Source organism: Sciurus carolinensis, chromosome 14 (genome assembly GCF_902686445.1).
Source record: "Sciurus carolinensis chromosome 14, mSciCar1.2, whole genome shotgun sequence".
NCBI classification, from domain to species: Eukaryota; Metazoa; Chordata; class Mammalia; order Rodentia; family Sciuridae; genus Sciurus; species Sciurus carolinensis.
Genome location: NC_062226.1, coordinates 37,245,882 through 37,267,031, shown reverse-complemented (window position 1 = coordinate 37,267,031; position 21,150 = coordinate 37,245,882). Strand labels below are relative to the sequence as shown.

Sequence of the window (21,150 nt, the reverse complement as noted above, 5' to 3'; positions counted from 1 at the left end):
GCTGGGAGAGGGATAAGCAGCTGTTGCAAAGGCCTTGGAAGAGAAAGTCCCAGTTTCTTTTTCTCTAGGGTGCTTCTTAACCTCAGAATGAAGCAGAATTTTCTCCAAGGCCAACATTAATGCATGGGACTCCTGAATATAATACCCAACATCCTTTTAACTTTGGGCATCCTTTTAACTATTTTCACAAGTCCAGTGAAATTTGATCTCCCTACCCAAGAGGCTAAGAAGCACCCAGCCTGCATCATCATCCAGGAACTGATTGGCTGTATTCTAACAACCCAAATTTGTCTGGTCGATGGTCTGGTCCATGTTCTAAAATGTGGGGAACCACCACAGTCAGTGGGCCTCAACTTCCAACAGAGGTAGAGAGGTACTAATAATGCAAAAGAGGCAGTCTGTTTCCAGGAGGAGGTATTGAGCACATCTCAGGAGAGAAGGAATTGGTAGTTTTGGCATAAAGGTCTGGAGAATTCGAGAGAAGAAAGAAGAGTGTGGACTCATAGGGCCAGTCTTAATGATCACAATAGAAAGGGAGATCCGTGGCTTTATTTTCCCTGGCCAAACTATGCTCTTGGATGGCCACAGGTTTGGGGAAGATGGATGTTTTTTACCATATGCCTATGAGGATGAGCTTTGTCTTGAGTCTGGTACAGGCTAATTCTAAATATAAATCACAACTGAATTATCCTGATATGAGAGTCTTTAAGCAGTAGGTACCCTTATAAATCTTAACTACCCATCCCATGCCTGCTGATAGTATGACCTTTGGCCTTCTCCTGGTGATCAGCAGGAGAAATGTTGCTCATAGTAAGGTGCAAAAATAGTACAGAGTCTTGTGAACCTGTCACAAAGTCATTGTGAAGATTAAATAAGATAGTGTACATAAAATGTCTGATTATTCATATACTAAGATCATAGTGGTCACCCAATAAATGGTAGTAGCTGATAGTATATTTTGTTATCAGCCTAAGACCCAGTTGATCAGGATTAAAACATAAAGAAGTTCAATTATTTATGTAGTAGTTTTCATGGAATATGTGGATAGAGACCAGTATTGCAAGTATTTCACATAGATGGAACAATATAAGAAAAATAAACCAAGGAGGACATATAATGAATGAGCAGACCATTTTTCTTAGAAGCAAGTTATTTGTGTGAGCAAGAGGAAAGACATCAATTTTAAAAGGTATTATTTGGAAGGTTACTTTAAAGAGTGACCTAAATGACATATCAAGGGGTATGGTGAGTTACTTTGGGTTTTGAAGAGTATTGAACAGTATTTTAGCATAATTCATTTAGTGAATTGGGTATGTAGGTTGGTTTAAATGAGCAACTAGGTGCAGGGAAACTTGTAAGTTATCTTGTATAATTCAAATATAAATTGCTTAGAATTTTCACTTATATTGCAAAGGAAAGAGTAAATTACAGGAGAGTGTGGAGCAAAGATTATCAGGCATTAGGAATATGGTGAAATGTTTTAACAACATAATGTCTGGCTCCAGGCTGCCTAGATTCAAATTTAACCTACTTACTAGATCTAATACCTTGAACAAGTTACTTAATCTCTCTATGGCTCAGTTTCCACATTTTATTTATTTACTTTTCAGTTTCCTCATTTTTTAAATGGGAATAACAATATGGAGTTGTGAGGATAAACTTCTCAATATAATTAAAACATAAAAAACTACTATATAAATATTTATATCATTGTTGTCCTTCACCATTTCTCCACACAAAAGGAGTAAGTGCTCCTTCAATTACTTCTTGATCTGTGATAGTCTTACATGTCAGCTTGGCTGTTTACTCAAACACTAATCTAGATTTTTTTGTATGTGTGTGAGCATATTTTATAGATGTGGCTAACATCTATAATCAGTTGACTTTCAATAAAGAAGATTACTTTCAATAATATAGATGGGTCTTATCCACTTTACCCATCAAAGAGAGAAAGCATGAAAACTTTATGATATTGATTCTTCCCAAGAACTACTAAGTTTCTAAATTTATTAAAGTCTTATTTAAAAATAAATAAATAAAAAATAAAATACTACTGTAAAAGAAAAAAAAAGTCTTATTTAAAATTTTTTCTTTTTATAAGCCTTATGCATTAACTTCATGCCTTTTTTTTTTGTCCCTCTCTTAAGTAGGATTTTTACTGTATTTTTTAACTTCTTAATATGCCTGCATCTATAATACAGATTCTGATTTTTACTATTAATTTATTAATTTTACAAATAAGCATCCAACTAAGTCCTCATAGTGTTTAAAATAGCTTTCCTAGTTGATTATCTTGTGTTTTCTGGGTACAAAATTACATCACCTGCAAATGATACTGTTGTTTTCACCTTTCCAATTTTTATGTGTCATTTCTCTAATTAATTTGAGTATACTTCCAGAGTAATGTTAAATAATAGCTCCTATAAGAGAGATCCTTACTGCTTTCTTGTCCTTAATGGAAATGCTTCTAATTTTTCAGCATTAAAACATGATGCTGGATCTTGGCTATAGATACATATTGCTAAGGAAATATCCATCTACCTTTTATTAAGAATTTTCACAAGAGTGAATGTAAAATTGGTAACAAATATCTTTTCAACGTCTTTGATGATGATTGTAAGACTTAAAATTTGACCTAGTACTATAGTGTCTTATATTAGTACATTTTCTAATATGTTTGATTCTCCCTAATGTTTGCTTCATAATGGAGGATTTTTGACTTTTAGTCTTTTGCTGCTGCCCACACTATAGTTTTGACACTGACAGAATTGAAAGACTGGTTTGCTCCCTGTCGAAGGAGTTTCAAAAGTCAAACCTTCTTTCTCTTGCCATTCAGTCTCCTAAGCATGAATTTTAGCCTTCTTATTCATAGCTACACAAGAAAGGACTGGTTTTACCCCAAAATAACTAATAATATTGAAAGTTTGAGAGAATTTAACAAATAAGTGCTCTACAAACTATCATATCCCAGGTACTTAAAAAAAAAACAGTAAAATTGCTGTGTATTCATAGTCTTTGAATTTCTAAGTCTTTATCTCAGAAATATCCAGATGCTTTTAGCAGCAGAAATCAGCTTTTCTATTGAAACTATATGAAAATTCCAAATAAAAGCAGTTATCAATTGAGAGTTTTCTCTTTTACCTCCTCATTCTTCTTTACCTGAACTCTACTTCAGGCTCTGAAAAATTTCCCTGCTCTCCCTAACATGATTTGAAAACCTCTACTTTATGTTATATTCTTGAGTAAGGAAAGGAAGTGACAGGTATTTGCTTTAGATACAAATGACTTAGGAATCCAAGCTAAGAACAGAAAATGAGGTTTCTAAACTCAATGCTTTTTATTATCTCACCCTTGCTTCCAATTTTAAAACCAATAAAATTCGTTTAAGGGAATTCCTTAACATTGTAAAGGCCATCTATGCTAAGCCCATGGCTAATATCATTCTAAATGGTGAAAAACTGAAAGCATTCCCCCTAAAAACTGGAACAAGGCAGGGATGCCCTCTTTCACCATTTCTATTCAATATCATCCTTGAAACTCTAGCCAGAGCAATTAGACAGACCAAAGAAATTAAAGGGATACGAATAGGAAAAGAAGAACTCAAACTATCCCTATTTGCTGATGATATGATTATATACTTAGAGGAACCAGAAAATTCCACCAGAAAACTTTTAGAACTCATAAGTGAATTCAGTAAAGTAGCAGGATATAAGATCAATGCACATAAATCTAATGCATTTTTATACATAAGTGATGAATCTGTGGAAAGAATAATTAGGAAAACTACCCCATTCACAATAGCCTCGAAAAAAATAAAATACTTGGGAATCAATCTCACAAAAGAGGTGAAAGACCTCTACAATGAGAACTACAGAACACTAAAGAAAGAAATTAAAGAAAACCTTAGAAGATGGAAAGATCTCCCATGTTCTTGGATAGGAAGAATTAATATTGTCAAAATGGCCATACTACCAAAAGTGCTATACAGATTCAATGCAATTCCATGTAAAATCCCAATGACATACCTTACAGAAATAGAGCAAGCAATTATGAAATTCATCTGGAAGAATAAGAAACCCAGAATAGCTAAAGCAGTCCTTAGCAGAAAGAGTGAAGAAGGGGGTATCGCAATACCAGATCTTCAACTCTACTACAAAGCAATAGTAACAAAAACGGCATGGTATTGGCACCAAAATAGAAAGGTTGATCAGTGGTAGAGAATAGAGGACACGGACACAAACCCAAATAAATACAATTTTCTCATACTAGACAAAGGGGCCAAAAATATGCAGTGGAGAAAAGATAGCCTCTTCAACAAATGGTGCTGGGAGAATTGGAAATCCATATGCAACAGAATGAAACTAAACCCATATCTCTCACCATGCACGAAACTAAACTCAAAATGGATTACGGACCTCGGAATCAGACCAGAGACCCTGCAGATTATAGAAGAAAAAGTAGGTCCAAATCTTCAATATGTCGGCTTAGGACCAGAGTTCCTCAACAGGACTCCCATAGCACAAGAAATAAAAGCAAGAATCAATAACTGGGATAGATTCAAACTAAAAAGCTTTCTCTCAGCAAAGGAAACTATCAGCAATGCGAAGAAAGAGCCTACAGAGTGGGAGAAAATCATACTTCAGATAGAGCACTAATCTCCAGAATCTATAAAGAACTCAAAAAACTCTACACCAAGAATGCAAATAATCCAATCGACAAATGGGCTAAGGAAATGAATAGACACTTTACAGAAGAAGATCTACAAGCAATCAACAAACATATGAAAAAATGTTCAACATCTCTAGTAATAAGAGAAATGCAAATCAAAACCACCCTAAGATTCCATCTCACCCCAATTAGAATGGCGATTATCAAGAATACAAGCAACAACAGGTGTTGGAGAGGATGTGGGGAGAAAGGTACACTCAACATTGCTGGTGGGGCTGCAAATTAGTGCAGACACTCTGGAAAGCAGTGTGGAGATTCCTTAGAAAACTTGGAATGGAACCACCATTTGACCCAGCTATCCCACTCCTCGGCCTATACCCAAAGGACTTAAAATCAGCATACTACAGAGATACAGCCACATCCATGTTCATAGCTGCTCAATTCACAATAGCCAGATTGTGGAACCAACCTAGATGCCCTTCAATTGATGAATGGATAAAGAAACTGTGGTATATATATATACAATGGAATATTACTCAGCCATAAAGAATAATAAAATTATGGCATTTGCAGGCAAATGGATGAAATTGGAGAATATCATGCTAAGTGAGATAAGCCAATCTCAAAAAACCAAAGGACGAATGATATCGCTAATAAGTGGATGATGACAAAAAATGGGGGGTGGGAGAGGTTAGTGTTGGGTTTAGAGTTAGGGTTAGGGAGGGGGCAAGAATGGAGGAAGGAAGGACTGTGTAGAGGGAAAGAGGGGTGGGAGGGGTGGGGGGAAGGGAAAAAATAATAGAATGAATCAAACAACATTACCCTATGTAAATTTATGATTACACAAATGGTATGCCTTTACTCCATGTACAAACAGAGAAACAACATGTATCCCATTTGTTTACAATAAAAAAAATTCGTTTAAGGGAAAACATAACAGTTTCTAAAATTCCATTCAAAAGCATTTGTTAACTCCCTATACTATGTGCAGAGCAGTTCAGACTAGCTTAGTAAACATTAACTTGTTTTTATAGACTAAAAGAAGAGGGGAAATAAATTATCCCAAAGCATCGTATCATGCTACCTGATAAGGAGCTTACTTTGTGAAACTGCAAAGTTACAAGTGCCTGGAGGATATTGTGTGGGCTCCAACATCTGTTCAGACCCAAGTAAAAGCTCATGAAAAACAGGAATTTTCTTATCTCCACCCTAAACAAAAGTCAACTCAGAATGGATCAAAGACCTTGGAATTAGACCAGAAACTATGCAACTCCTAGAAGAAAACAGGGCCAACACTCCATATATTCGGCACAGGAAACAGTTTTCTTATTAGGACCTGTAAAGCTCAGGAAAGAGTTAATAAATGGGATGCACCAAATTAAAAGCTTCTGTACAGCAAAAGAAACAATTAGGAATGTGGAGAAAGAACCCACAAAAAGGGAGAAAACCTTTGCTAGCTACTCTCTGACAGAGGATTAACACCTAGAATATATAAAGAACTCAAAAAACTGTACATCAAAAAAATCAAATAACCCAGTTAATAAATGGGTAAATGAACTAAATAGACACTCTCAAAAGAAGAAATACAAATGGTCAACAAATACATGAAAAAATGTTCAACATTATTAGCATCTAAGGAAATACGAATCAAAAATACACTGAGAATTCATCTCATACCAGTCAGAATGGTCATCATCAAGAATACAGATAAGAAAAAAAAAAAAAAGAATACAAATGAGAATAAATACTGGAGAGGATGTACAGAAAAAGGAACATTTTTTACATTGTTGTTGGGGCTGTAAATGAGTATAACTACTATGGAAATCAGTGTAGAGGCTTCTCAAAAGATTAGGCATGGAACCACCATATGACCCAGCTATACCACTTCTTGGTATTTATCCTGCAGAAATAAAGTCATCTTACTACAGTAATACATGCATATCTATATTTATAGCAGCGTAATTCATAATAACCAAGCTATGGAACCAGCCTAGGTGTCCACCAGTGGATGAACGGATAAAGAAAATGTGGTATAGATACACAATGGGGTTTTATTCAGCCATAAAGAAAAATGATATTATGGCATTTGCAGGAAAATGGATGAAACCCGATCATCATGTTAAGCAATATAAGTCAAAATCAGAAGTTAAGGGTCCTATGTTTTCTCTCATATGTGGAAACTAGAGAGGAAAAGGGAAAACAAAGGTGTGAGTGGATCTCCTAAAAATCAAAGGGAGATCAGTGGAGGAAAGGAACCAAGGGATGGGAGAAGGGGAGGGAGGGGGGAAGTCCTGGGGAGTGATATGGGCCAAATTATATTGTGTGCCTGTACAAATATGTAACAACAAATCCCAGTGATATGTACAACCATAATGCACCAAAAAAAATGTGGGAAAAAAAGAAAAAGGGGTATTTGTAAAGCACACTGCTGCCTTACAAAGCCTACCTTATAGACTAAACAGATAACTCCTGAGGAAGACTATGAGTTTGAAACTAGAAAAAGGTGGTAGCTAAGAAATTATAATGTTTTGCAGGTTCCTGTCTATTCCATTTTGTAAAAGAAACTATTTTATATTCATCTCCAGCTCTTGGCTTTAATCCATCTGAAACCAAAGCCAAGTTTATTGAAAAGTTATTAGGAATGCATGAATCACCTTTGGGAAAAATCCCCCCCTCCCCATTTTCCTTATTTAGAGAAAACAGAAAAGGGGGAAAAAATCACAACAAAAGAATTCAACAAATTTCCCAGAATCAGCTAGAAGTAGTAAACTGATGAAGATATAGTTATCTAAATGGTACCATAGACTAGTGGATATTTTGTCACTTACCCCCTTATCCCCAGTTTTAAAGTTCTTATGCTTAAGAGGCCTTTGCTTTCATAGAGTAGTTTGCTATCAGAAAGAAATTATGGTTGGAATGTGAGGGCGACCTGACTGCAACATCTGTCACCCCATTGATCACCAGGGTTGATTTGGCTGATCTGGCTGGCTAGGCGGGTGTCTCCTTCCTCCCTCACTACTCCATGTGTGTCCCTCCCGAAGCTGCGTGCTCAGTCGAAGAGGACGACCTTCCCCGGTAGAGGAGGACCGTTCTTCAGTCAAGGATATACTAGTAGCTGCGCTCCCCTGCTAGAACCTCCAAACAGGCTCTCAAGAAATTATGGTTGAAATAAGGAAAGGGATAAAAAAGGGTAAGACAGGGACTGTTACTGAGAAGAGGTACAGTGTGGTGTGCCAGCAGATGTAGGACTGTGCCTTTTCAACTGTTTGTTTTGGTTTTGGGTTTTTTGTTTGTTTGTTTGTTTTGTATATGTGTCTGTTACATTAGAATAAGAAAAGTTGTCAACTTTGCTGAGATTCTGTGGTGGGAATTGAGATAGGGAATCCTTGGTTTCTGGAATAACTTTGGGGATTAGTACACTGAGTAGAAGAGCTAACTCAAAAATCTGGTAAGCTGGATACAGTGGCGCATGCCTGTAATCCCAGAAGCACAAGAGGCTGAGGCAAGAGGATCTTGAGTTCAAAGCCAGCCTTAGCAAAAGCGAGGTGCTAAGCAACTCAGTGAGGCCCTGTCTCTAAATAAAATACAAAAAAAAAGGGCTGGGGATGTGGCTCAGTGGTTGAATACCCCTGAGTTCAGCACACACACACACACACACACACACACACACACACACAAAATTTGGTGGGAAGAGACTAGAAACCTTTGTGATTTTACCAAAAGGCTACTATTTTAGTCAGGGAATGATATGCATATCTGCCTCAATGAGAGCCTTTCCTTGAATTCTCGATAGTGTTCAAGTCAATCAGGAATTTGTTAATTTATAATTTCTGCTGCTCTTTTTTTTTTTTTGGGTGCTGGGGATCGAACCCAGGGCCCTGTGCTTACAAGGCAAGCACTTCTGCTGCTCTTTTAATGGTGAATCCTGGAAAACAGATTTATTCATTGAGAGCCTACTATGACTTGTGTGCTTGGACTCTCTGATATTCTGGTACTAAGAGTCATTGGCAATGCTGGCATCACAAATATCTCATTCTTATTTTTCATTGTGTTTGTTATATTTTATGTAGTTCTCAGACTGAGCTAAATACAAACTTAAAGCCTTAAAGTCTTCCCTCAAAATATTTTACTTAGCAAATTCACCAATCTTTTGTGTATAATTAAGTGCAAGGGGCCAGGGGAATAGGATGTTGACAGTGATACCGCTGTTTACCGGTGACGACTTCTGCTTCCTCTAATGTTGAAGTTTGAACACTAGAGAAGCACACCAAGGCAACCATATTAAGCAGGTTTTATTTAAAAGTAGTAATAATACAGACTTCTCCCAGGAAGGAGAAAGGGGCCATGACTGATGTTCTAGAATCCCCAGAAGTGAGCACACCCTACATCTTTTATATGTTAGGGTCTCCTTTTTTCTGTTCTCTCCCCCTTATCTCTCCTTCCTGCCTACATGACTAGGCCCAGGAGTCGCTGGTGACATAGCAAAAAGGGTGAGCAGCAGATGGCAGGAGGAGGGCCAAAGTGATTCAGGCAGGTAAGGGCCTAAGGGGCGTTAATTAGCAGCTCCCTGTCTGTAGTCCTTGACAAGGACAGGTAAATCTGGCAATCGATGGGCTCTGGAGATCCTTGACATTCCATTCTCCCAGGGGCAGTCTCCAACTTCCGGAAGCAGATGGCTTTCATGGCCTCCATTTCCTTGATTTGACCCGATCCCCTATTTCTACACTAACTGTCCTCAATTCTGGCTTCAGCAGCACTTGAAATATGTGGCTTGAGGGAACTTGAAGTTGGTTTGTAATGTGATGCCAATTAGAAAATGATAGGCTAATAGATCAACATATTGGTACTGTGTCCAAAACACCAATTTTTAGGTTGTCTTCATTTCTACTCAGTCTTCATGCAATTCAGTCTAAGACCCGGACAGCTGGGAACTATGAACTCAAGGTGGGACAGGTTCTTTCTTTTAAAAAAATTTTTTTTCTTTTAGTTTTCAATGGATCTTTTATTTTATTTACTTATATGTGGCACTGAATATTGAACCCAGGGCCTCACACATGCCAGGCAAGTGCTCTACCACTGAGCCACAAACCCAGCCCCGTGACAGGTTATTTCTATCTATGGATTCTTATGTCTAAATGAAAGAGCTTTAGAACCTGTGACTGTGGAGGTCCTCTCTGTCACATCCTGCATGGTGTCCTGCGTGGAGGAGGAAAGGGTTAACTGCCAGAGGAGGATGTTGGCAGTTTTTCTATTACCCCCAAAAACTTATCTACTCAATAAACACACAAGAGCCAATACTCTTTTTATATGAGAGGGGGCATGGCTGGCCATACCAGCTCTGGTCTCTTACAACAACATGGAGTTGCCCAACTCTCCTTTATTTATAATATGCAGGTAAAGGGGGCAAGGACTGGGAGGAGCTTCTTCTGTGATGGACAGGATAGGGTGAAGTTAGGGAAGCCATTCTGTTGGGGGGTAAATTGCAGAAGGAGACAGGGAACCACTCCCACAAAGCACCACATGCTTCCCGGCAGTTCCTAGAAGCCAGGCCTCTGCATCTCATGGCTCGAACTAGTCTGATTCTGCTAAATAAGGACAACTTCCCACATGTAACTGTATCTTATAGAGGCAGTGCTATTCCTCGGTTCTCTTTGATATGTCTTTTATAACATTAATGTTTCTCAACATCCCTTTTAAAATGTGATAACTGTCGCCCTCAAACAGTAATTAGAAAGGGGAAAAATTAGAAAATTAGAGACAGTAATTAGGAAAAAATATAGTAAAACAATATAAAACAATATAGTCCTGGAAGATGCCACATTAGCCAATTATCCCAGGTTTATATCATCAGGAATATGTACCAGCAGCATGTATCCCCTGCTATCATGCACTGAGAAGGGCACATCGAACAGACCCAAATAGAGTTACATTCTACAGAATAACCGGCTAGTACCTTTCGAAAGCATTGAGGCCATAGAAAACAAAGAGTGAAGGACAATCACATGTTGGAGGAGAACTAAATGTAGTGTGTATTCCCAGATGGGATCCTGGAACAACAACAAAAAAAAAAACAGTGAGGGAAATGCTGAACTATATATATCCACTCCAGTTAATAGTATTATACCAATTTGTTAATGTTTCTGTGGTTGTGTTAAGATGTTAACATAAGGATAATGCGGGTAAAGGATATATGAAAATTCTCTGTACTAGTTTTGAAATTCTTTTATAAATTTAAAATTATCTCAAAATAAAAGTTTAAATGTAGTGACTCAAATTGGACTACTATTTCAATACATATTAAAAATTACTTTCCTGAATAAGATAGGAAGAATATTTCCTCAGTTTAGTTTTTTTTTTCAGTTCTTTTTGTTATTATATATTGAATTTGTGTAAAGTTTATAGCAAATGTGTAAGTTGTAAGGAGTAACAATAATACAGGTACAAGGGTAGCTTGAAGCTCTCGGTATTCTCCATTCAATCCTCTTTCCTCTCTTTAACCTCTATCCTGAATTTCATATTTTTCCTTTTCCTTACTTTTCTTCATACCTTAATGTATGAAGAATACATTAATAATAATATATTTTTGCATGATCTTTAAATTTGTATAAAAGGAATAATATTGTATGCTCCTATAATGTGTTTTTCCCCAAATATTTTACTCCTGAGATTTATCAATTTTGATGTATGCTGTAGCTGTTTTATAGCTTTCCTTTGTGTGAACATACCATCAGTTACTTCTTTATTCTACTGTTAATAGCCATTTGGATGGTTTCCACTTTTGCTGTTAAGAGCAGCTACTTCACACATCCTTGTATATGACATTAGAGTCTTCCTAGTGTACATACTTAAAAGGACACTTACTGGGTTATAGGGTAAGTGCTTCATCAACTTTATTAGAAAAAAACAAATTATTTTCCAAAGTAGATATCTAATTTTTAATACCACCAACAATATGTGTGTTCCAGTCATTCCTCTTTCTCCCTAACATATTATTAGATTTTAATTTTTTAACAAATATGGCAGGTATGTATATTAAAATTTTTAAATATTACTATTGACTGATTACTGTGAAAGGCAAGCACATACCTTACTGAATTTAATTTTCTCACATTTATTTTAATCTCATAATGGAAACTAATGCTGTACTTTTAATAATATATATAATTACCCCTAAACCCGCTAAAAAATTTATCCCTTACTGGGCCTTTGTCTATCCTATATCTAATTCATTTCCTGTTTTTTTAAAATATCATTTTCAGCTAGGTTCAGTGGTGCACACCTGTAATTCCAGTTACTGGTGAGGCTGAGACAAGGGACTCACAAGTTCAAGGCTGGCCTCCACAACTGAGAAGACCCTATCTCAAAATAAAAAATAAAAATGACTGGGAATGTGGATCAGTGGTAGAGGACCCCTGGGTTCAATCCCCAAGAGGGGACTACCAAAAAAAGGGGAACTTTAAATTTTTATTTCTCATTTTAGAAGAAATTTGAGGCAGGAAGTGGTTAATAACTTGCCCCAAGTCACATTGTCATTAATTCGTATCAGACTATAAAATAAAACACAGTTCTCTGGCTCCTACTCCTTTTTTTGCTCCATCTCTTCCCTTTTTCCTTCCACATCACATTTCTTCTTCCTTTCCCTCACATTTGTCCACTCTTCCTCTGAGTTTAACAGTTTAGCTATACTATCCAGTTGGCTGCCATGTAATCTGATGTCAATGCTAAGAGCATTTTAAGACTGGGTGAGCAACCTGCTTCCAGCTGAACCGGCATTACTCAGGCGCCTCGCTAGCTAAGTGCTTCACAACCTTTTCAGTTTTCAAGCTGTGCTGCTTGTGAGAATTTGGCCAGCTACTCTCTCACAGTTACTGATAGCCCTGCAGGGGTTGAAGAATATCCAGAACTTCAGGCCATCCTATGCCTGAAAGGCTCTCCTCTTTCAGCAGCAGTAGAAATCCCAAGCCTACTATGGAAGTGTAGGCAAGGAGGGGCGGGACTGAGTGCCCAGAGAATGATGGCCTGGGAACTACTAACATTGGTAATGAGAAACAAGACTCTGTTGGCAGAAGAAATATGCCTAAGACTGGAGGAAAAAACTTTCAGTCCACAAGCACAGATAAATTATGTTTGGCTTGCATAGTATATAGGTTTCCTTTTCTAAAATCTGAATCCTTTTATAGGAAGCATGCACTTGCTAATTTGTCAAAATACTCAGCACTTCATTTCCTGTAGGTTTGCATATATCTGCTGTTAACTGCCTGGCACGTGAAGTTATTTGATGCAACTCTGCCTGGATTACTGAAGTATGAATTTCATAGCGAGGTCACTTGAGACTCACTGAGGACAGAACTAGAAGATATATTTCAGAGTGATCATGGTTGCCCAGGGTTTTTGTTGTTGTTTGTTTTGGTGTTTTTATTTTTGTTTTTGTTTTTTGGTTCATTTGTTGTGCTGGTGATCAAATCTAGGACTTCGCACACACTAGGTAACTACTCTACCACTGAGTGGTTGCCAGCCCACCAGAGTTATTTTTCCCCTGGCAGTTGAATAGCTCATGGTAGGAAATACCCTTTTAGTTAGACTTTACTGTCCCTGCCCCTCAATGTATTCTTGTTTAGGTCGATTAAGGTAAAAATGCCTTTAAAGTCTTGGCTCATCCACACTTAGTGATTTATGGGACCTGAAAGAAATTGATAAGAATAAATCTACTTTATTGACATTTTCTGAATTGGTTTAAGGAGGGAGAGAAAGAAGGGAAGGAAAGAAAGATTTCTTTATATAGCAAAATCATGATTGATTAAACATAATTTTCAAAAGGTTAAAAAACATGATTTTCATATAAGTATAAAAATATCAGGTATCAAAAGTTTTATTTAATTCATTAACTAATGAGGGAATCAGTAAGATGTTAAGACCACTTTAAATGAAAAATTTGGAGCTATATGTTTATAGGCAATTTAACAAAAAAAAGTCAAGATTTCTGAATTACATATAAAACTAAGTAATATCCTAAAGTGCAATATGTCATAACCTTTGGAGTTCTTTTCCATAATACATAAAATACTTGTATATCTACTGGACAAAATTCTACAAGTTTACCTGTGCCCTATGGAATTATAAATAGTCCAGTCAATTGGAAAACTAATCAAAGGTGTAAACCCAGAACTGCATTAAAAGATCACCAGTAATTTCTTTTTACCTGTTTCTAAGTTTTAGATGCTTTTCATGGATGGATCATAGTCATCAATTTAGACTATTGCCAGGGAGTGAAATCTGTTTCTCAAACTTTGAAATTCTAACTTTTTGATGAGGATAAATGAATGGAGTGAATTCTAAAATCTAGCATATGTATGTTAGGGGGTATTATTCTGGATTTCAGGGATTTCCAAATTTATTAAGCACATATTTAAATGAAAGAGTATCAGCTTGAAAAAAAATCTCATTCCAAATATTTTTATTTTCTTTGTAGGGATTCCATGGAATTGTAGTAGGTACTACTCTGCAATGTCTCTAACAGAAACCCAAAGTGAACATGAACACGATGGAAGAGGTAGGTAGACTCAGGAAAAGAAATAAAATCAAATCTGTATGTTCTTTTTATTGCCTCTGAAAAGTGTTCATTTATGCACATGCATATGTGTTTATGGCAGGTAAATAGACTGACAAAACTACCAAACTACCAAACAAATGACCAGGAAGTGAAATATATTTTGCAGAAGCAACGAGTTCCTCTGTTTTGTCATCTAAGAATTCTAATTTGAGTAACTGAAATTTCTCATCTTTTATACTTTTTCAGGGTTTGGAAGTTCACAAGGAAAGCATTATATTCCTTTCCCTCTCCCCATTCTTCACAACTGTCTCCTGCTAAAAAGAAGTGGTCAGTGTGAAAAGAAGTTGCTGAGTCATTTAAGATCCTCTTGCAGACTTTCTGTGGTCAGAACAAATAGATCTGGCTGTGTTGTTAGGGAGGATTTCCATACCACTTCCATGATTTCCTTTGGGGAACCAAGATACTAAAGGGAACTAGATTAATCACACCCAAGCCATCTTTCAGAATGGAACTAACTACCTGGCATGTCAAATGTTTTTAAATTCTAACATGAAATTTTTAAAAAAGCAGACCAAAATGTAGTTCCAGGTATAGGCTTCCTTTTAAGGAATGGAGATGCATGGTGCAGAGAATGTAATTAGTTCACTAAATAAAGGCCACACATACCTTCCTTGCTTTTTGTCATTGAGTAGTTGTCTGATTCCTTCCTGGAGGGAACCCATTCCAAAGGTATAGTCCTAGTTATATAAAGAGGAAGTCAGGAAATGCCCATCAGAAGGAAAGCCAAGGGAATCTCTACTCCCCTCAGGAGAGCCAAAGGAGAGAGATTTGAAGAAAACAGGGTTAACTGACCAACTTCTCCAACATCTTCTCATGGGCAAAAAATATGGAGAACAGAAATCTTTCAGGAGTAGAAAATTCTCAGAAAATGAAAAATATCATCATCATCAATAAAGACTAATTCAATTGTTCAACAAATACTTATTGATTACCAGATGTGCGCCAGCCATTGTACCAGGTGCAGCAATACAATTAGTAGACAGTTTGCATAACTGTAAGCAAACTAAAAACTACTGAATTATACAGTTTTAAGTAGGTGGAATACATGTATGTAGGTTATAGCTCAATATTTGATAAAACCAGTTTCTAGAACTTTATAGAATTGTTTCTTTAGAAAATTTAAAGTAATTGAACTAATATTTAAGAACTTTTCCTGACTTCAGTATTTTAAGCTGTATTCCAGATAAAGTACAGGATTTGTAAGTAAATTTTAATTTCAGACAAAAAAATGAATAATATTTAGTATAGATGTGTCCCATGTGATATTTGGGTATCCTTATTTTGGATCTCTACTTTTTATTTACTAAATTTGGCAACCCTAACCAGGGGATTAAGTTTTGACTCTCTTACAGTTAAATTGCTTCTTTAGCATCACCAAGGCATTTTGTTTCCAACTAATGGGCTTTAACGTAACTTCCACTATAGTTCCAATGCCCAGGAAGGTTTTATAAGTGAGCAGCACTGAAAGTGACATCTAGTAGTTCAGTCAAACAGGACTGAGTTTTCCTTTACCACATTGATGGTCCTACATTCCAAATGAAGTCAGAATTAGCAAACAAAGCACTTCAGCTTTGTTGTAAGATGAACGAAGTTCCTGTGGACCCAGAGCCTCTGCCTCAAAGAGGAAATGTTGCCAAAAGCTCATCCTTGTCCCCAATGCCAGTTCAGTAAGGGATGTGGTTTTGAGAAAAATGCAAAAGAAGTTTTATTGTTTGGCAAGCAAAGGAGAAACACAGCGGACTCCTGTCCCAGAGGCTGTGATTCTACCCATCAGCAGGAACAGAGAGATTTTAAAGGAGCTATTCAAAGGCTACTCCAGGTGTGCTCTAATGGGGGTCTCAGGGTGCCCTGATGGTGTGTTAACATTCACTTGATAACTTGGGAGATACTCACTTCCTAGACCCTCTGGTAGATATCTCCTTTCTGTGGAGCACAGATAGCTCAGGGTATTCTGGTTCCCTGCCCCCAGGTTAGGGAGGAGGAGAGGGAGAAGAGGAAAAGGAAAACTTATCCCTTTTTTAAATAAGCCTCAGAGCTATATTCAAAAGGTGAGTGGACCACTGTTACAGAAAGGGAGAGACCTGAGGTCTCTGAGGGGATTAGAGTGGGTACTTTAGCTTTAATTATGTCCTGAGTTGTGCCAGCCAATTTTCTATGGAACCCTCTTAAGGAAGTACGTGATTTTGTTTGTTTTTGTTTTGTTTGACTTTCATGACTATTTTAATTTTCTACAGGACCTGGACTTGTTTTTACTGTACTTGTACATATGAATCAGTGCAGCTGTAGGGGATGGAGCTGTGACAGCTCAAGGGTTGAACTTTGCATGACAGTCAAGACCTTAGCTTCTCCTGCAGGCTTTTCTTAACACTGCATCTAAACATCATCTTCAGCCATGCTGAACAGCTTTCTATTTACTGACTTTAGCTAAGGTCAACCAAGAATTAGCCTTAGCTGAGCATTCTCTCAGCCCAGCTGTTCTGTGATTATGTAGATCATTCCACAAAGAAGAGAGGATTATCCTCCATTGGAGGGGTTTGGACAGAAATCTGACCTCAATATGGCAGAACATGTCTGTAACAATCTTTTCAGTTATGTGCTTGTTCATTCAACAAATTTTTATTAAATCTGGGGATTAATGCTATGCTGAGCTAAGCAGTGGAATAGAGATTTAAATTAAAAAGGGGGGAAAAAGGCATGGTCTCTATCTTTTTTAAAAATTTGACAAAAATGTTTATATATATTATGTACCTAATGTTTGGGAATATATATTTCAGAACATATTATAAGTATGACAAGGAATTTGACTATGATACATATATCAACAACATATATGTGTATGTTATGTGTATGTGTGTGTGTATATATACATATATATATATATAAATTAGCTTGATTTAGTCATTCCACAATGCATATATATATATATATATATATGTAATAACATAATTTTCATTTTTGTAACAAGAACACTTAAAATCTACTCAGCATTTTTCAAAGACACTGTGTAGGGGTGCCAGGCTAGCTCAGGGCAGGTAAGAGCCGCGGAGTCAGAACCCAGACCCTGGGAGTTGGGTAAAAGCAGGCTTGTGGCAAGCAACCTGCAAACTCATTTATTGCAGGAAAAACAATACATTTTATGAACTTTTTGCCCAATCACAATATGCCACGGGGGATCAGACCACCAGGCCCCTATACTGGTTCCCTTGGTAACACTAGGTCAATTTGGGGGCAGTTGTTTACATTCCTAGGTGGTCAGAGCGGAATGCTCCTCTTTGCAAGTTTACACACTTGAAACATTAACTGCTGCCAGCCAAGAACTAGGATTTCTCCCAATAGTGCTGTATATGGCTATTGAGTATGACAAGGTATTTGACTATGTATCATAGAACATAGCATTGGCTACATAATGAATTGTAGTGAGAAAGCAAATTAGTTATTGCCTTTCCTACAGGGCCATAGATCCTGGCCTTTCTTGTGAAGACCCTCTGCCATGTCATTCAGCTGGGCTTCTTACCTTTTTTTTTGGTGGGGGGGACGCGGTGGTAACTAGGTATTGAACCCAGGGTACTCTAACCACTAAACTACATTCCCAGCCTTTTTTAATTTTAATTTTGAGATAAGGTCTTGCTAAGTGGCCTGGGTTTGTGATCCTTCTGCCTCAGCCTCCTGAGTAGCTAGGATTACAAGCATGCATCACCACACCTGCTGCTTCTTACCATTCTTTATGTGGAAATATCATCTGCTGCTCTCCAGACATCTGGAAGTTTAGATAGATTACCTAAGGTTATAAAGCCATATGGTAAACTAAATCTGCTAGCTATACTGTTTTAGATTATGTGATTTGACCACCATAGGATAAATTGTGATCATTTGGAATCTAAGAAATTCCAGTATTCCTAATGTAAATTGAATCCAACTAAAATGGACCAATTATCCATCCCCCTGCAGCTATCCTCACTTATTTTTAGATGGGGGTAGGAGGAAAGAAGTTTCTATCACAGGCATTAAGTGGCTTAGCAGAAATCACCTAGGTCTACTGACCTAGAAGTACAGCAGTATGGAGAACTATAAAAAGAGGAGACCTTGACTAATCTGTATTCCGACAATCATCTCATTTTTAGCTGGAAAATCCCTTTTGTGATTCCATTTCCCATTATAAGCAAGGGAATATTTACTCAGAATTTCTAAGCATGATTGCCAGCTGATCAACTGAATTTCCTTTTCTCCCTCCCTCCTCCTTCCTCTTATTTACTTACTTTTCAAGGTGTCATTATGCATAATTTAGAGTATATAGGAGGATGTACATAGATATATTATGTGCAAATACTACATCATTATATATAAGAGACTTGAGTATCACAGATTTTGGTATTCACAAGGGCCCTGGAACCTATCCCCCACCAATACTGAGGGACAGATATACATATAAATTTTTTCATAATATAATAATAACCTCACTATTTCTAATAGTTTTTAACACCTCTGTTTTTCAGAATTTTTTTTAGTTGTCAGTTGACCTTTTATTATTTATTTATTTATATGCAGTGTTGAGAATCAAACCCAGGGCCTCACACATGCTAGGCAAGCACTCTACCACTGAGTCACGACCCCAGCCCAACATCTCTGTTTTAATAGGATGATTTTGTCTTGTATCACAGTTATTAGACTCAGTCCTGCTACCTTAAAGTTTGGTACTCTGTCTTATTTGTTTTTTTATCCCCCTAGCACAGATGCTTAGTGATGATTTAATAATTTAAATTTAATTAAGCATGTTAGGGAAAACAGTCTGTTTGTCCTCTGCTTTCATCGAAACCCAGACAGAAGACTTCTGTGACATCAAAGATATGGGAATTTTTCCCTACCAATAAGCAATTGATTCTGCAGTAGCAGACATAAACTGAATGTACTCTAATCTAATTTAGTTCTGACACCATCTCCTCAGGTTTGACTAATTTGCTAAAGCAGCTCACAGAGCTCAGAGAAACATTATACTTAAAAATTTGGGTTCATTTTAAAGGATATTTCAAAGGATACAAATATGTGTCAGATGACAAGATATGCCAGGTGAGGTATGGAAGGGTCTCAAGCAAGGAGCTTCCATTCCCATGGAGGTGGGGCACAACATCCTCCCAGTGCATATATGAGTCCTTGTTCACTTTGCTGTGATTCTCCATGTGTTCATCTGTCTGGAAGCTCTCCAAACTCTATGCTTTTGGAATTCAGTGGAGACTTTGTTGCATAGGTATGGTAGCTAATAGACTTCGTGAGAAAATGCAGCAAGGCCTATCTATGAAGCATCCTTTCTTCCAGGGTGTGAAAAAGGAACCCCTGTGGAATGAGGTGGGGTTTATGACTTAACTGTTAGATAAAGTAAGTCAGAGAAATTTTTATGGCCAGCTCCAAAAAGATTAGAATTTCAACAACCTGCCTCTGGGAAGAGAAATTTTAGTTTCCATGGCCTGCCTTGGAGAGGGAGTTAAGAGCCAGGAAGTATAGATGAAAAACAAAGTAAATAAAACCCAAACATATTTATATACAAATATGTATAATATATATGTAAAATGTATGTATGTGTTCATGCATGAACAGTATGATAGAAAGTTTAGGAAACCTGGCCTGGAAGAGAACCTCAGTTATCCTAAGACAAGATTTTGGAATTGAATTGTGAGGGAGGACTGGATGTCTATATTTGACAGTAATAGCTGCAGAGACATAATCTAGATAGCACTTACAAAGTATTAATATGTAGACTCCTCAGAATGTTCTTGTCCTGTTTCTTCTAGAAATCTTGAAGACTTGAGAATTTCCCCTTGAATTATATTTCTCAATTCTTTGAATAAAGAGACAGAATTCCATTTTTAAATAGGGTCTCAAGCAAGGAGCTTCCATTCCCATGGAGGTGGGGCACAACATCCTCCCAGTGCATATATGAGTCAGCAAGAAACTGTTGGAACCTAGTGAAGTCTTCACTGGCATCCATCATCCCAGGTTGATCTGCAGGTCCATCATTCTTACCATTTCTCTTCTTCCCCCGTCCCCTCCAGAATACGAGAGATTTCTGCAAGCCAACAACAGAGAACTCAACGCTCTTTTTGGATATCCAGTGAGTATCCCACATCTGACTATTTCAGAGGGGGCTTAATATTTGTAATATTCCTCTTTGTTGAGGAAGCAGGGAATTTATTGTAGATGTGGATCCTACAATATTAAGTCTACTTTCTTTTAAGCTCCTATACAATGTGTTGTACAGTGAGGGTTCAGAAACCAAATTAATCCAAGTACCCTAAACTCAGGGGAGACTATGCCTCAGATTTTAGATTTATATATGACAACTAGAAAAGAAATACTGTAACTTTTTTTTGCACCAATTAAAACATAGTTCCACAATTGTCTTTTTTCATTTAGATATGACAATACATGTAGATCTACTACATTGTTTTCCATTATATTGATAAACCTTAAATTATTTAACCAGTTTTTGATTCATGAACACTTAAAATGTCTCCAGTGTTTTTCTATGATAAATGGTCCTGCCAAGCACAGTGGCACACACCTATAATCCCAGCAACTCTGGAGGCTGAGGGAGGAGGATCACAAGTTCAAGACCAGCCTCAACTTAGCAAGACCCTGTCTCAAAATCAAAAATAAAAAGGACTGGGATGTAGCTCAGTGGTAAAGTACCCCTGGGATCAACCTCCAGTACCAAAAAAAGAAAAAAAAGGAAAGAAATTCACAATAAATGAGCCTGTATGACCAACATATATCTGTATCTGCTTAGATATATAATATATACATTCCATATATAGATATAATATACATAGTTTGTCACATTTGTATTCATATATGTTATAAGAACTTCCTAGAAGTGAATT

The 21,150-nt window shown here is 37.1% G+C and overlaps 1 protein-coding gene across 3 annotated transcripts in view; it reads left to right on the top strand.

Moving 5' to 3' along the window:
• Window positions 1-21,150, top strand: part of LOC124965001 (phospholipid-transporting ATPase FetA-like) — a 142,044-nt gene that overhangs the window by 40,019 nt on the left and 80,875 nt on the right. For all 3 annotated transcript variants that reach the window (XM_047525813.1, XM_047525812.1, XM_047525814.1), the window contains 2 exons: window positions 14,138-14,218; window positions 20,323-20,381. In XM_047525813.1, the coding sequence (XP_047381769.1) occupies window positions 14,138-14,218; window positions 20,323-20,381 (140 nt within the window). The remainder of the gene's footprint in view (window positions 1-14,137; window positions 14,219-20,322; window positions 20,382-21,150) is intronic.